This window comes from Carcharhinus amblyrhynchos, chromosome 12 (genome assembly GCF_965287045.1).
Source record: "Carcharhinus amblyrhynchos chromosome 12, sCarAmb.v2.hapA, whole genome shotgun sequence".
Lineage (NCBI taxonomy): Eukaryota > Metazoa > Chordata > Chondrichthyes > Carcharhiniformes > Carcharhinidae > Carcharhinus > Carcharhinus amblyrhynchos.
This window is the reverse complement of record NC_137335.1, coordinates 8,056,836-8,070,441: the sequence shown is the minus strand read 5'-3', so window position 1 is coordinate 8,070,441 and position 13,606 is coordinate 8,056,836. Positions and strand designations below refer to the sequence as shown.

The following is a 13,606-nucleotide window of genomic DNA, read 5'->3' as shown; positions in this document are numbered from 1 at the left end:
TAAGCCGACTTGTGACACTGATAAATAAGCTTAAACTTAGATCTGTTAAATTTAATTAGCTGACATTTTCAGATGTCGGATATGACATTGACTCTAATTAGGGGCAGGAACTTCTTGTGGAGTTTGCACATTCTCCCCGTGTCTGCATGGGTTTCCTCCGGGTGCTCTGGTTTCTTCCCACAATCCAAAAGATGTGCTGGTTAGGTGCATTGGCCGTGCTAAACTCTCCTTCATTGTACCTAAACAGACGCCGGAGTGTGGCGACTAGGGGATTTTCACAGTAACTTCATCGCAGTGTTAATGTAAGTTTACTTGTGACCTTAACAAAATAAACTTTAAAAAAGAATCTCAGTCCCATAAGTACACTTAAAATTACTCTCAAAGGATAGTGATCTTGTCAGATGATAAACTTACTTGTATAATGTAACTCCTTCCCCCACAAATATTTTTTTCAATCACACTTGAGAGAGATTTGTACTCTGGATGCAGTTGGTGATTTATTCATTGTCAACTGGTTATATTGATATCTATCGCCAGATTTTGCTCATTCTGCAAATAAATTTGCCTTTGAGGATGAGGAGGTATCCTGTTAGAGGCACAGAGAGTTTAAAGTTTTAACTTACTTCTCACAAGTAGGCTTACATTAACACTGCAATGAAGTTACCGTGAAAATCCCCTAGTCACCATACTCCAGTGCCAGTTCAGGTACAACGAGAGAGAATTTAGCATGGCCAATGCACCTAACCACCATGTCTTGGAGCAAACCCACACAGACACGGGGAGAATGTGCAGACTCCACATAGACAGTGACCCAAACCGGGAATCAAACTACTAAGCGTCACGTCTTTTAGTAGCATCAGGTCGCAGAGGCAAAAGCCTCTCAGATAAACATGGCAAAATGTTGATCTGCAATTAAAATGAGGTTTCATTGCTGGGATGTGAGCAGAACTCGCAAATCTTTGGACATTGGGAGAAAACGGGATCACCAGGAAGAAACCCACGGTAACATGGGGAGAACATGCAGACTCCACACAAACAGTGACCCAAGGCCAGAATTGAACCCTGGTCCCTGGCACTGTGAGGCAACAGTGCTAACCACTGTGCCACTGTGCCGCACAACAGTTGACTGTGGATTTAAGTGAAGGCGGTGTCTGGGTGTTTGGAGAGGTTATTCTTGGAATTATGAGAAAGGGGGGAATTTTCCCATCCCACCCACCATGGGAATTGTAACCGGCGGACGGGGAGAGGGTATAATGCAAAGCTCCGTTGACCTCAGGCGGGTTTTGGTGTGAGCACAGCTGGAAAATCCCATCCAAGGTGTATGATCAATGAAGAGGTGAATGAAGCTGCCCTGAGTGGCCATTATTTTTGTACATTCATTCTCTCCCCTTGGGGAACAGTATACTCCAGTGGGAGGAATCTCACAACCACCATTTGAACCCTTCATCCATGGCCTTCGTCATCTTTCTACTAACCAATGGGCTCATAAGATCATTCAAGAACAGGAGGAGGTCATTCGGCCCATTTGAGCCTGCTTTGCCATTTATGGCAGTTCTAATTGCGGCCTCAATTCCCGCTTAACCTGCCTGACCCATAGCCCTTGGCTCCCTTCTCAATCAAAATGTGCAGGTTGGGTGGATTGGCCATGCTAAATTGTCCCTTATTTTCCAAAGATGTGGAGGTTAGGGGATGTGGCCATGCTAAATTGTCCCTTAGTTTCCAAAGATGTACAGGTTAGGTGGATTGGCCATGCTAAATTGCCCCTTAGTGTCCAAAGATGTGGTGGTTAGGGGGATTGGCCATGCTAAATTCACCCCTAGTGTCCAAAGATGCCCAGGATAGGTGGACTGGCCATGCTAAATTGCCCCTTAGTGTCCAAAGATGTGCAGGCTAGGGGGATTGGCCATGCTAAATTGCCCCTTAGTGTCCAAAGATGTGCAGGTTAGGGGGATTGGCCATGCTAAATTGCCCCTTAGTGTCCAAAGATGCCCAGGATAGGTGTATTGGCCGTGCTAAATTGCCCCTTAGTGTCCAAAGATGCATAGGATAGGTGTATTGGCCATGCTAAATTGCCCCTTAGTGTCAGGGGAACTAGCAAGGGTGAATGTACGGGGTTATGGGGAAAGGGCCTAGGTGGGATTGTGGTCGGTGGAGATTTGATGGGCCAAATGGCCTCCTTCTGCACTGTAGGGCTTCTATGATTCTATAAAAATATGTAACTCAACCTGGCATTTACTCAATGCCTCAGCCTCCTTTGCGGAAGAGAATTCCGAATATTAGTGACCCTCTGAGGGAAGAAATTCCACCTCATCGCCTTCTTAAATGGTTTAAGTTTAAAGTTTATTTATTAGTGTCACAAGTAGACTTATATTAACAATGCAATGGGGGAAGGCAACAGGATTGTCGCCAGGCTACTAATCCAGAAACTCAGCTGATGTTCTGGAGACTCGGGTTCGAATCCCGCCATGGCAAATGATGGAAGTTGAATACAATTTTAAAAATTCTGGAATTTAGAATCTACTGATGACCATGAAACCATTATCAATTGTTGGAAAAACCCACCTGGTTGACTCACATTCTTTAGGGAAGGAAATCTGCCGTCTTTTCCTGGTCTGGCCTACATGTGACTCCAGAGCCACATCAACATGGTTGACTCTCAACTGCCCTTGGGAAATTAGGGATGGGCAATAAATGCTGTAAGAAGTCTCACAACACCAGGTTAAAGCCCAACAAGTTTATTTCATAGTAAACCCACAAGCTTTCGGAACGCTGTTCCTTCGTCAGGCGCTTGTGGGTTTACTATGAAATAAACTTGTTGGACTTTAACCTGGTGTTGTGAGACTTCTTACTGTCCTTACCCCAGTCCAACGCCGGCATCTCCACACAATAAATGCTGGCCAGCCGGCGACGCCCATGTCCCAAGAGTGAATAAGAAACAACACGGGGAGAACGCGCAGACTCTGTACAGACAGTGACCCAAGCCGGGAATCGAACTACTAAGCGTCAGGTCGTTTAGTAGCATCAGGTCGCAGAGGCAAAAGCCTCTCAGACAAACACAGCAAAATGTTGATGTACAATTAAAATGAGGTTTTATTGCTGGGATATGAGCAGAAGGACCCCATGTTCCACGATAGTAAAGTTCAGTTACAGGAGGCCGTCAGATAACACAAATCCACTGAGGATTCCTTCAGAATAAGACTTTCTTGGAACACAAAAGCTTCTCTTATCCTTGAGAAACATAAAGAGGCATTCATAGTTTATATCAAAATAGTCTAATTTCTTCTTTTCAAAGGCTATTTCTATACTTTTAATTCAATTAAAATACTTGCATATAGCTTCTCCTGAAGCATCGCAAAGCGGTGAATATTTCTCGATATGGAGTATCCATTTTTTTTTGCAAATAAACAAACTTTATTCAATAATGTTAGTTCTGTAATATCATAGAATCCCAACAGTGCAGGAGGAGGCCATTCGGCCCATTGAGTCTACACCGGCCACAATCCTCCCCCCCCCGCCATAACCCTATATTTACCCTGAAGCTAAGGGACAATTTAGCATGGTCAATCTGCCTAACCTGCACATTTTTCAGACTGTGGGAGGAAACCAGGGCACCCAGAGGAAACCCATGCAGATGTGGGGAGAACGTGCAAACTCCACACAGTCACCCAAGGCGGGAATTGAACCCAGGTCCCTGGCGCTGTGAGGCAGCAGCACTGACCACTGTGCCACATATCCAACGTAGAAAAAGAGAATGGATTTAATCTGTTATATGACGCACCTTGCTGCCAGAAAACGCCACAGAAAATTATTAGCCCAGCATTTAATTTCAGATTTAACTCAGTTTGCGTCAAGCCTTTTGGGATTTCAGGTCATGCATTTGGCAGGACATAGAAGACTGAGCGAATTAACATTCCAGGGAGATGACCAAATCTACTCCGACAAGAAAATAAAGAGATAAATGTAAAATCGCAAACTGATGACAGCTACACTGCAGAATCAGACCTGAAGTTTGGTAAGGTCTCAGGCAAAAGCATTGTAAATTACCAACATACATGCATTGCAACTTAAGTTTATGTTTATTTATTAGCATCACAAGTGGACGGTAATAATTAGGGTGCTACCGGGACTTGATGGATTGAGTTATAAAGAGAGGCTGGATAGACTGGGACTTTTTTTCTCTGGAGCATAGGAAACTGAGGGGTGATCTTATAGAGGTCTATAACATAATGAGGGGCACAGATCAGCTAGATAGTCAACATCACTTCCCAAAGGTAGAGGAGAGTAGAACTAGAGGGCATAGGTTTAAGGTGAGAGGGGAGAGATACAAAAGTAGGGGAATTTTTTCACACAGAGGGTGGTGAGTGTCTGGAACAAGCTTCCAGAAGTAGTAATAGAGGTGGATACAATTTCGTCTTTTAAAAAGCATTTGGATAGTTACATAGGTATAATAGATACAGTGGGATATAGGCCAAATGCGGCAATTGGGATTAGTTTAGGGGTTTTTAAAAGAAAGGGCAGCATGGACAAGTTGGGCTGAAGAGCCTGTTTCCATGCTGTAGACCTCTATGACTCTAAATAGGCTTAAGTTACTGTGAAAAATCCCCTATTCGCCACACTCCAGTGCCTGTTTGGGAACGCAGAGGGAGAATTTGGCATGGCCAATACACCTAACCAGCATGGAGCACCCAAAAGAAACCAACGCAGGCACAGGGAGAACAGGGAGACAGCGATCGAAGCCAGAATTGAACTGGGCTCTCTGGCGTTCTGAGGCAGCAGTGTTAACCATTGTGCCACCATGCCACCCATTTGCAGTTGCTGAGCATTCTTTGGAACCCTACAAAAGATAATTAGATCGGTCCTTGATTAATAAGTGGATCAGGGGTTATGGGGAAAAGGCTGGAGAATGGGGATGTGAAAAATATCAGCCATGATAGAATGGCTGAGCAGACTCGAGGGGCCGAGTGGCCTAATTCTGCTCCTATGTCTTATGGTCTTATGAAAGCTCTGAAGGGTTATAGAGTTAAAACGTTGCCCGTGTTTTTCTCTCTCCACCAATGCTTCCTAACCTGCTGAGTGGCTCCAGTGCTTTTTCTGTTTCTTCTTCTTTAGACTGAGGGGGCAATCTTACCCCCTCCTTGTGACATTAGCTTCTCATAGTTTGAAGAGGAAGAAAGAAAGCCTTTTGTTAATGTGTCCACTTCTTGAAAAGCACAGCACACATTCAGATTTGATGAAGATGGTGTACGATCTGCATCTTACTCATGGGAGATTGCACTGCTCCCTTGACTTTACTGGATATTGTGAATGTTTAGGGATATAGGTCATGCTGATATTGACTGCTATTCAATCTGGATTAGAATACTGAGTTAGGTGCTGGTGAGTAATATGTGTAATGGTATGGTGTTGGATATATTAATTTAATTCATCTTTAAGAATTTTAAGTTGAATGCACGATCATTACCAGTTATGAATCTATTTCATATGCATTCTTATAGACCCAATACAGTCATCTATATATTGCATTAAGTTATGGAGCACTTGCCGTTTAATGGCCTTTTATTATTGTTTCCATTACCTTGTGTGTGTTCATATTCTGTGACATTTGTTTGTGTTTCTTGACAATATGCTTCCCTCCCTCCTTCTTCTGAAAGTGTTGGTCAAAAGTTCATTTTCCTCTATTCATTCGTGGGGCCTGGGTGTCGCTGGCTGGCCAGCATTTATTGCCTATCCCCAGTTGAGACTCAGCCCATTGCTGTGGCTCTGGAGTCATATGTGGGCCAGATCAGGTAAGGACAGCAGTCTTCAAAAGTTTAAAGTTTATTTATTAGTCACAAGTAGGCTTACATTAACACTGCAATGAAGTTACTTTGAAAATCCCCGAATCGCCACAATCCAGCACCTGTTTGGGTACCCTGAGGGAGAATTTAGCACCTAACCAGCACGTCTTTCGGACTAAGGGAGGAAAACAGAGCACCCGGAGGAAACCCACGCAGACACTGGAAGAATGTGCAAAGTCCACACAGACAGTGACCCAAGCTGGGGATTGAACCTGGGTCCTAGTACTGTGAGGCAGCAGTGCTAACCACTGTGCCATCGTGCCACCTTTCACCAGATTCCCTTTACTTACAAACTCTATTCCACTCCTAAGAGCGCTTCAGGTACACAGTCAGAATCCAGAATGTCAGTAGCCCTGACATGCCTCGATATATATACACAGATGAGGCTCCCTGATTGGACAGGCAACTGTTACCTCAGTCAGGGAGTTCATACTCCAAGAGGCTCCGAAATCCTTCTCTAAAGGGGCATAAGTGAACCAGATAGGTTTTCCCAACAATCAACAATGGTTTCATGGTCATCTGTAGATTCTTAATTCCAGACTTTTTTAATTGAATTAAAATTCCACCACCTTCCATGGCGGGATTTGAACCCGGGTCCCCAGAACATTAGCTGAGTTTCTAGATTAATAGTCTAGCAATAATACCACTAGGCCATCACCTAGTTTCGGCCTGAGCACTGTGCAGTCAGCAAAAGCTTGGACCCAAAGGAACCATAAGTCCAGGAAATTTGGCCATTGGTCTCTTTGGCATCTTGGGCATGGACTGGTAGCGTCAATCACGGTTAAAGGCAACTCAGAATAATATCATCAATGTCAGCTTGTTAGCTCCCAAGCTGCAGCCCTGAGCTAAGCCTTGGAGGGATGGGTTGGAGCAAGTTACGGAGGTGAAAGGGTAATGTCCAGTGCTAAGGATTCACTGGAGGAACCTGGCTGCTCCTTCCACAGTTATATTTTTAATAAAACAAAATAATTCTGAAATCCGCTGGCAACTGCTAACTAATCCAATGCCTGTTACACTTTTACTGGACAAATCGCAGTGAAGAATCCTTCAGTATAGACTTTTGCCCCTTTATTATATTCAAGACGCCCTATGCAAGGCTTGAATGGATTGGACACAGCAAAATGGGGGCAAGTTGTACCTATTTCCACCCCATTAATTTCTTGCTAGGGTTTCATGGAGATGGAATCCCTGAGTGCAGAAGGAGGCCATTTGGCCCATCAAGTCTGCACTAACCACCCATGTCCTAACCCACATATTTACCCTGCTAATCCTGTACCACTAAGGTCTATTTAGCACCTAACCCACTTATCTTTGGACTGTGGGAGGAAACCGGAGAAAGCCCATGCAGACATGGGGAGAACATGCAAATTCTGCGCAGATAGTGACCCGAGACCTGAATTGAACCCGGGTCCCTAGCACTGTGAGGCAGCAGTGATAACCACTGTGCCGCCATGCTGCCCCAGTCACAATCCAATAGTTTGTCTTATGCATGAGGCTTGACAGTGACCATGAGGGCATTTTACAACCAAGCTTTATTCCATCCACATAATTTCACCAGCCACAATTGTGATTAGGGGGAGGAATCCCTGCCGTGCTCCTCCAACCATCCCCCCAGCCTTGGAGACACTGAGCCCAATTTTAACTCCCCCCTCCCACCCTGCCCCAGCTGAGGTTGACTCGCAGTCAGGGGAGCCAAACCAGGAATTCATAGAATCCATACAGTGGAGAGGAGGCCATTCAGCCCATCGCATCTGCTCTTTGGAAGAGAATCTTATCCAGGCTCATTCCACCCCCCCACCCCACCCCACCAGCATCCCTCCCCAACTCCTATCCTCATATCACTGCACATTTAGCATGGCCAATCAACCTAACCCGCACATCTTTGGATTGTGGGAGGAAACCGGAGCACTCGGAGGAAACCCACGCAGACACGCGGAGAATGTGCAAATTCCACACAGACTGTCACCCGAGGCTGGAATCGAACTCGGGTCCCTGGCCCTGTGATGCAGAGTGGATAGAATTACTGATCCACTGAGGACTCACTCACATTGGCATTTTGTTTCAACCCACAGTTTGCATCAATGTCGACCATTGGCAAACTTTATTTTCCTCATGTTCTCCAGTGAACAAAGAGCAGCTAATGCTTCTTTGTCACATAATAAACAATAAAAGTGGGCCAATCCTTGAAATATTGCCATTGAAAATCGTACTTCTGTAGAACTGGGGCAGGACGGTGGCACAGTGGTTAGCACTGCTGCCTTACACGCCAGGGACTCAGGTTCAATCCCTCGCTTGGGTCACTGTCTGTGTAGAGTCTGCATGTTCTTCCCTGTGTCTGTGTGGGTTTCCTCCAGGTGCTCCGGTTTCCTCCCACCCTCCAAAGATGTGCGGGCTAGGATGGACTGGCCATGCTAAATTGCCCCTTAGTGTCAGGGCACTAGCTCAGGTAAATGCAGGGGGTAGTGGGGATAGGGCCTGGGTGGGACTGTGGTCAATGCAGACTTGATGGGCCGATCGGCCTCCTTCTGCATTGTTCCCATTGAGTGGTGCTCCAATACATTGTGCGATATCTGTGTGGGAAGCTCTCTGTGTGATTTATTACAGGGCAATGCAGAGAAGGCACTGTCTGCTGTCTGTATATGCCACGACTTTGACTGCAAGCAGGCGTAGGGATATCATTGACTAAGAGACCAAATGATTTTGCAATGCAGAGCCAGGGGAGTGGTGAAGGTGGAGGGGGGAGAGAGTGGAAAAGAGGGGAGAGAGGGGGAGGAGGGGAGGGGGTGGAGAGGAGGGGAGGGGGGGGAAACAAGGACCATTAGTGCAGAACAGCTTGGGTTTGAGCAGATTGGGAAGGTGAACAAGAGAGTTTCAGTACATCCATGGCCTGTCTTGCTCCCCGCTTTTTGCCTTGCCATCTTTGAACATTCCCAGTTGCTGCTTATCCTCAGTTGACTAGGCTGCTCCTGGGGTGTTTCCCTTTCTTTAATTGTCCCTCCAGCCAGTCTACTTAAGCAACACACCCAGCTACAACACACGGAGAAAGCATGCTCAGGGCACCCTAACTATGACTGTAACACTACATCCTGCAGTGTCTCCTTTCCTTCTCTATGAACGGTTTGCTTTGTCTGTAAAGCGCAGAAGAAAAAATGCTTTTCACTGTATACTAATACATGTGATAATAATAAATCAAATTAAATCAATTCCAGCCTTGAGCCACTGTCTGTGTGGCTCTGTCTCCCCGAGTTTGGTGGGTTTCCTCCGGGTACTCCGGTCTCCTCCGAAACTCCAAGGATGTGCAGGTTAGGTGGATTAGCCGTGCTAAATTGCCCTTAGTGTCCAAAGATGTGTATGTTAAATGGATTAGCCGTGGGAAATATCTGGGGTTACAGTGATAGGGCAGGGAAGAGGGCCAGGGTAAGATACGTTGTCAGTGAGTCAGTGTAGATTCGATGGGCCAAATGGCCTCCTTCTGCACTGTAGGGGCCCTATGCTTTCCTTACAATTTCTTTGGTTGATTTTGCCAGCGGTTTTGTGCTGTGAGCTGAAACCCACTAGGTAGTGACTCAAAATTGCCAAGTCCACTTTGCGTGGGATCCTTTTATTGAGCAGATTGCAATTCAAATGGAGATGGGAGAATGCAATGCTCCAACCAACGTGGAAAATCATCTTTATTTATTTAATTTTCTCAATTTCCTCCTGGCCTCTGTTTCACACCAGGTTCCACCACAAAACCTGCTTTGTGTCTCTGCACAGTGATTCAGAAAGAATGTTCCCGATGGCGGGGATGTCCCCAGCTAGGGGGTTATAGTTTGAGGATAAGGGGTAAACCTTTTAGAACTGAGGCGAGGAGAAATTTCTTCACCCAGAGGGTGGTGAATGTGTGGGATTCACTCCCACAGAATGTAGCTGAGGTCAGAACGTTGTCTGATTACAAGAGGAAATTAGATATGGCTTTAGGGACTACAGGGATCAAGGGATCTGGGAGGAAGTGGAGGGATCGGGATATTGAATTTGATGATCAGCCATGATCGTAATGAATGGCAGAGCACATTGGAGGGGCCGAACCCTTGCTTCTGCTTTCTATGTTTCTATGAGGGACACCAATTGAACACTGTTAGGAGAATGCCTAGCGAAACCGAAACAAAGATCAAAGCCTTCAAAACAATCAAAGCCTTCGGTTGAGAATGAAGGGAAAAAACTGACAAAGAAAGAATGTTTTGGAGTCTCCATCTCGTTCCATACGTGGCAGCATTAGTTGGGAACCAAAACTATTCCATATTCCAAGCATCCCAATCATCAAAACACATTTAGAATATTGTGTACAATTCTGGTCGTCACACTGCCAGAAGGATGCTTTGGAGAGGGTACGGAAGAGGTCTACCAGGATGTTACCTGGTTTGGACGGTATGAGCTATGAGGAGAGGTTGGATAAACTCGGCTTGTTTGCACTGGAATGACGGAGGTTGAGGGGGGCGACCTGATAGAGGTTTATGAGTGGCATGGACAGAGTGGATAGTCTTTCCTAGGTTAGAAAAGTCAAATACGAGGAGACATAGGTTTAAGGTGCATGGGAAAAGTTCAGAGGAGATGTGCGAGGCAGGTTTTTTACACAGAGGGCGGTGAATGTCTGGGACGCGCTGTCCAGGGAGGTGGTGGGAACAACAGCAGCATTTAAGAGGCAACTAGACAAATACGTGAATAGGATGGGGATGGAAGGATACAGGCTGCATAGTGCATACGGTTTTAGTTTAGGCAGGCATCGTGATCAGCACAGGTTTGGAGGGCCGAAGGGCCTGTTCCTGTGCTGAACTGTTCTTTGTTCTTCATTCTTTGTGACAAATGTTGACCTTAACCGAAAGGATTTGCATCAACTACAAATACAAATGTGTTGTTTTATGTTGGAGTGAGCTTGCCCTGGACACAAAGGTCCCACTGTGCAATAAAGGAATCTTAATTTATTTGTCTGCAGGATTGACGGCCTCTCTCTCTCTTTCTCTCGATTGCAGTTACAGAGTGACCTTGATCAAGAATACCAGGACAAGTTTAAGAGGCTGCCATTGGAAATCCAAGAGTTTGTACAGGACACGCTGAAAGGGAAGTTCAGTGAAGATGGAGACCACAGTGTCCCAGCTCCCACCCTCGCACCAGACAATGGGAAATTAAACCACAAGTCATGCTCAAACGAAGACGATTTAGAAGACGACAAGTCGGATAAAGTCTTCGATACATCACTCTAATCGGCAGACCCCCACCTTGAAACTGTGTTACATCTTTTCTTATGGAGGGGGCACGGTCGTGGCAACCACAAAGAATGTAGGCAGGGGAGCAAGTGCTTTGAGTGCAAGTCTGCGTTCTGGAAGACCTACCCAAGCGTACAGTGCAGTGTCAGGGTCATGTGTGTGTGTGTGTGTGTGTGTGTGTACAGTCCGTCCGAGTGCCAGTGCGAAACTAATTGTACAGTGCCACCCATTTCATTTGAAGGACCATCAAAGAGGAACTTGGCACCTCCAGCACTTAATGGGCCCAAGCTCGCCAGCCACGTATCCATAACGTTGCATGATTGCACTGTGGGAAGAAACCTTTGCTCTAGTTGCAGGCACGGGTTTACCACTTGTCTTTGCTTTACACATGAAGTACACTTCTCTGAAGAATTGTAAATTGCTGCGTACTTTAATGTCGGCATTGCTGAATTAAGAATTTGCTAAATATTACGGGAGTTTTGGTCGTGCACCCTCTAAAACTTTCTGTATAGCTTCGTCCAGTATATTCAATGGGAAACAAGTTTCAGGGATGCATGCTTGATGGAAGTATTATGGTTCTCACTGTGGATCCTTTAATATATAACTGTAACAGGCAGTTTTTGTCGTGGAGTTTGTGCTGTAATGTACTTTAAGGTAGCTTTACAGGGTAAAAATAAAACGTGTCTTTGACTTGTGTGTACAAAGTAAAAGTTACATCGATATCACAGTTTTTTTTCTAAACCAAGATTGTTATTACAAGTTAACGTGAGTGACGTAACGGGAAGTCCTTGTATCCAACTGCACAGTCAGAATGTTGTAACTTGCTACGCGTCGAAGTCATTTGTAAAATTTGTTTTTGTACAATACCAGTGGCTGTAAATATCTTGAACCGAATGGGACAGGGCGGGGCGGGGGGGGAGGCGCGAAGAGAAATGCAAACAAGTCATTGTATTAATGCACTTTGTGGACGAAATTTTAATTTCAAAATCAAACACTGAAAACGCGGATACTGCTAATGATTAATTATCACTGGTAACTTTAGTGAAAACGGCACTATAATGGACAGTTCGCTTTGACCGATTTGTGCGACCTGAATTCTTTGGCATTTGGCATTATTTTTCACCCGATGCCATGTAGCCCCCCAGCATGCAATAGATGCATGTGCTGCAGCAGCTAAATTGGCAGGGTAGGTGGTTTCAGATTTAAGGGACTATCTCACGGCAAAAGCATTTTGATGTTTACAGTGGCTGCTCCATCCACGGGATACAAGGATCCGAAGTCTCTTGTATTTCCACTCAATTTAGTGTGTGTGTGTAATTATTCCGAGCGACGACATTTCATTGCCAGTATTGGCGCAGTATTTGTCTAGTATGACATCGCTGTAAAACGTTCTTTTTATTTTTATACAATGTAGTGTGCCATCCTAATAAAAAACACCATCGTCATGGGTCGAGCTAGCTCAGAACTGATGGTGGGATATCTTTCTTTTAACCTTTTATTGGTTTTAACTGTAACTTTATTGCAAAAACAGAAATTCATAGTTTTATTCCATCTCTATCACGCCCTACAGTTTTCAGTGGTTGTAGTGGAATCGTGTGTGTGTGTAAATGTGTGTCTATATATACATATATATAAAACATACACATACATACATACATGCACACATGCTATACGTGTTGTGTAACGTTACTTGAATTAGATTTGTTGAATCTAACAGAGGGGTTCTTATATGATGTGAAAGTCTTGTGCCTTTGAACTGTTTGCCTTGTTCTGTATCTGTCTAAGTGGAATATTCAAAGTACTTACTGTGGAAATCTGTATTTATGGGCTGTTCTGTACTGAACTGGGTTGTATGTGAATTTCCTGTAACAACTACAAAACACTACACCATGCGTTCAGCATTAAATGCGGGTCATTTTTGGATTAGGACATTGAACAGGACATTTTCAGTTCCGATGGGCGGCTAACAAAACGCGTATTAACAGTGAGCGTAGCCTAATTCCGTTTACCTCGCTGGACATACTAATATTGTTCAAATGTTTTGACTTCAAGTTGACTGTAGAATAACAAAATGTGACAAAGGGAACACTTCACGCAACAAAAAGGATGTAAATAGTATTGTCTTCGACGATGATAACTTGTTCCGAAATGCATATTCAAATTTTGTATGAATTCTATGCAATTTTCTGGCATGATGTTTCTTCCACTCGTAATTTTATGTGCATTCATCCGTTACAATGGAAAAATAAAACTTCTTTAAACATGAGTTTCTGTGTGTAACCATTGCAGAAATATGTGTTGTCTATTTAAAATATATATTATAGAACCCATACAGTGCAGAAGAATAAAGAACAGCACAGGAACAGGCCCTTCGGCCCTCCAAGCCTGCACCGCTCACGGGCCCAACTAGACCATTCGTTTGTATCCCTCTATTCCCAGTCTGTTCATATGGCTATCTAGATAAGCCTTAACCAATCCCAGTGTGTCCGCCTCAACCACTTTACTTGGCAGTGCATTCCAGGCTCC

General features: G+C 44.7%; 1 protein-coding gene across 2 annotated transcripts in view; it reads left to right on the top strand.

The window, feature by feature from the left end:
- Positions 1 to 13,346, top strand: part of plcb1 (phospholipase C beta 1) — a 657,020-nt gene extending 643,674 nt beyond the window's left edge. Inside the window, exon 33 of one of the 2 annotated variants that reach the window (XM_080200038.1) lies at positions 10,847 to 13,346. In XM_080200038.1, coding sequence (XP_080056164.1) covers positions 10,847 to 11,077 — 231 coding nt within the window. In that variant the 3' untranslated portion in view covers positions 11,078 to 13,346. The remainder of the gene's footprint in view (positions 1 to 10,846) is intronic. The other variant, XM_080200039.1, reaches the window with a different exon arrangement.
- The last annotated feature ends 260 nt before the right edge of the window (positions 13,347 to 13,606 follow it).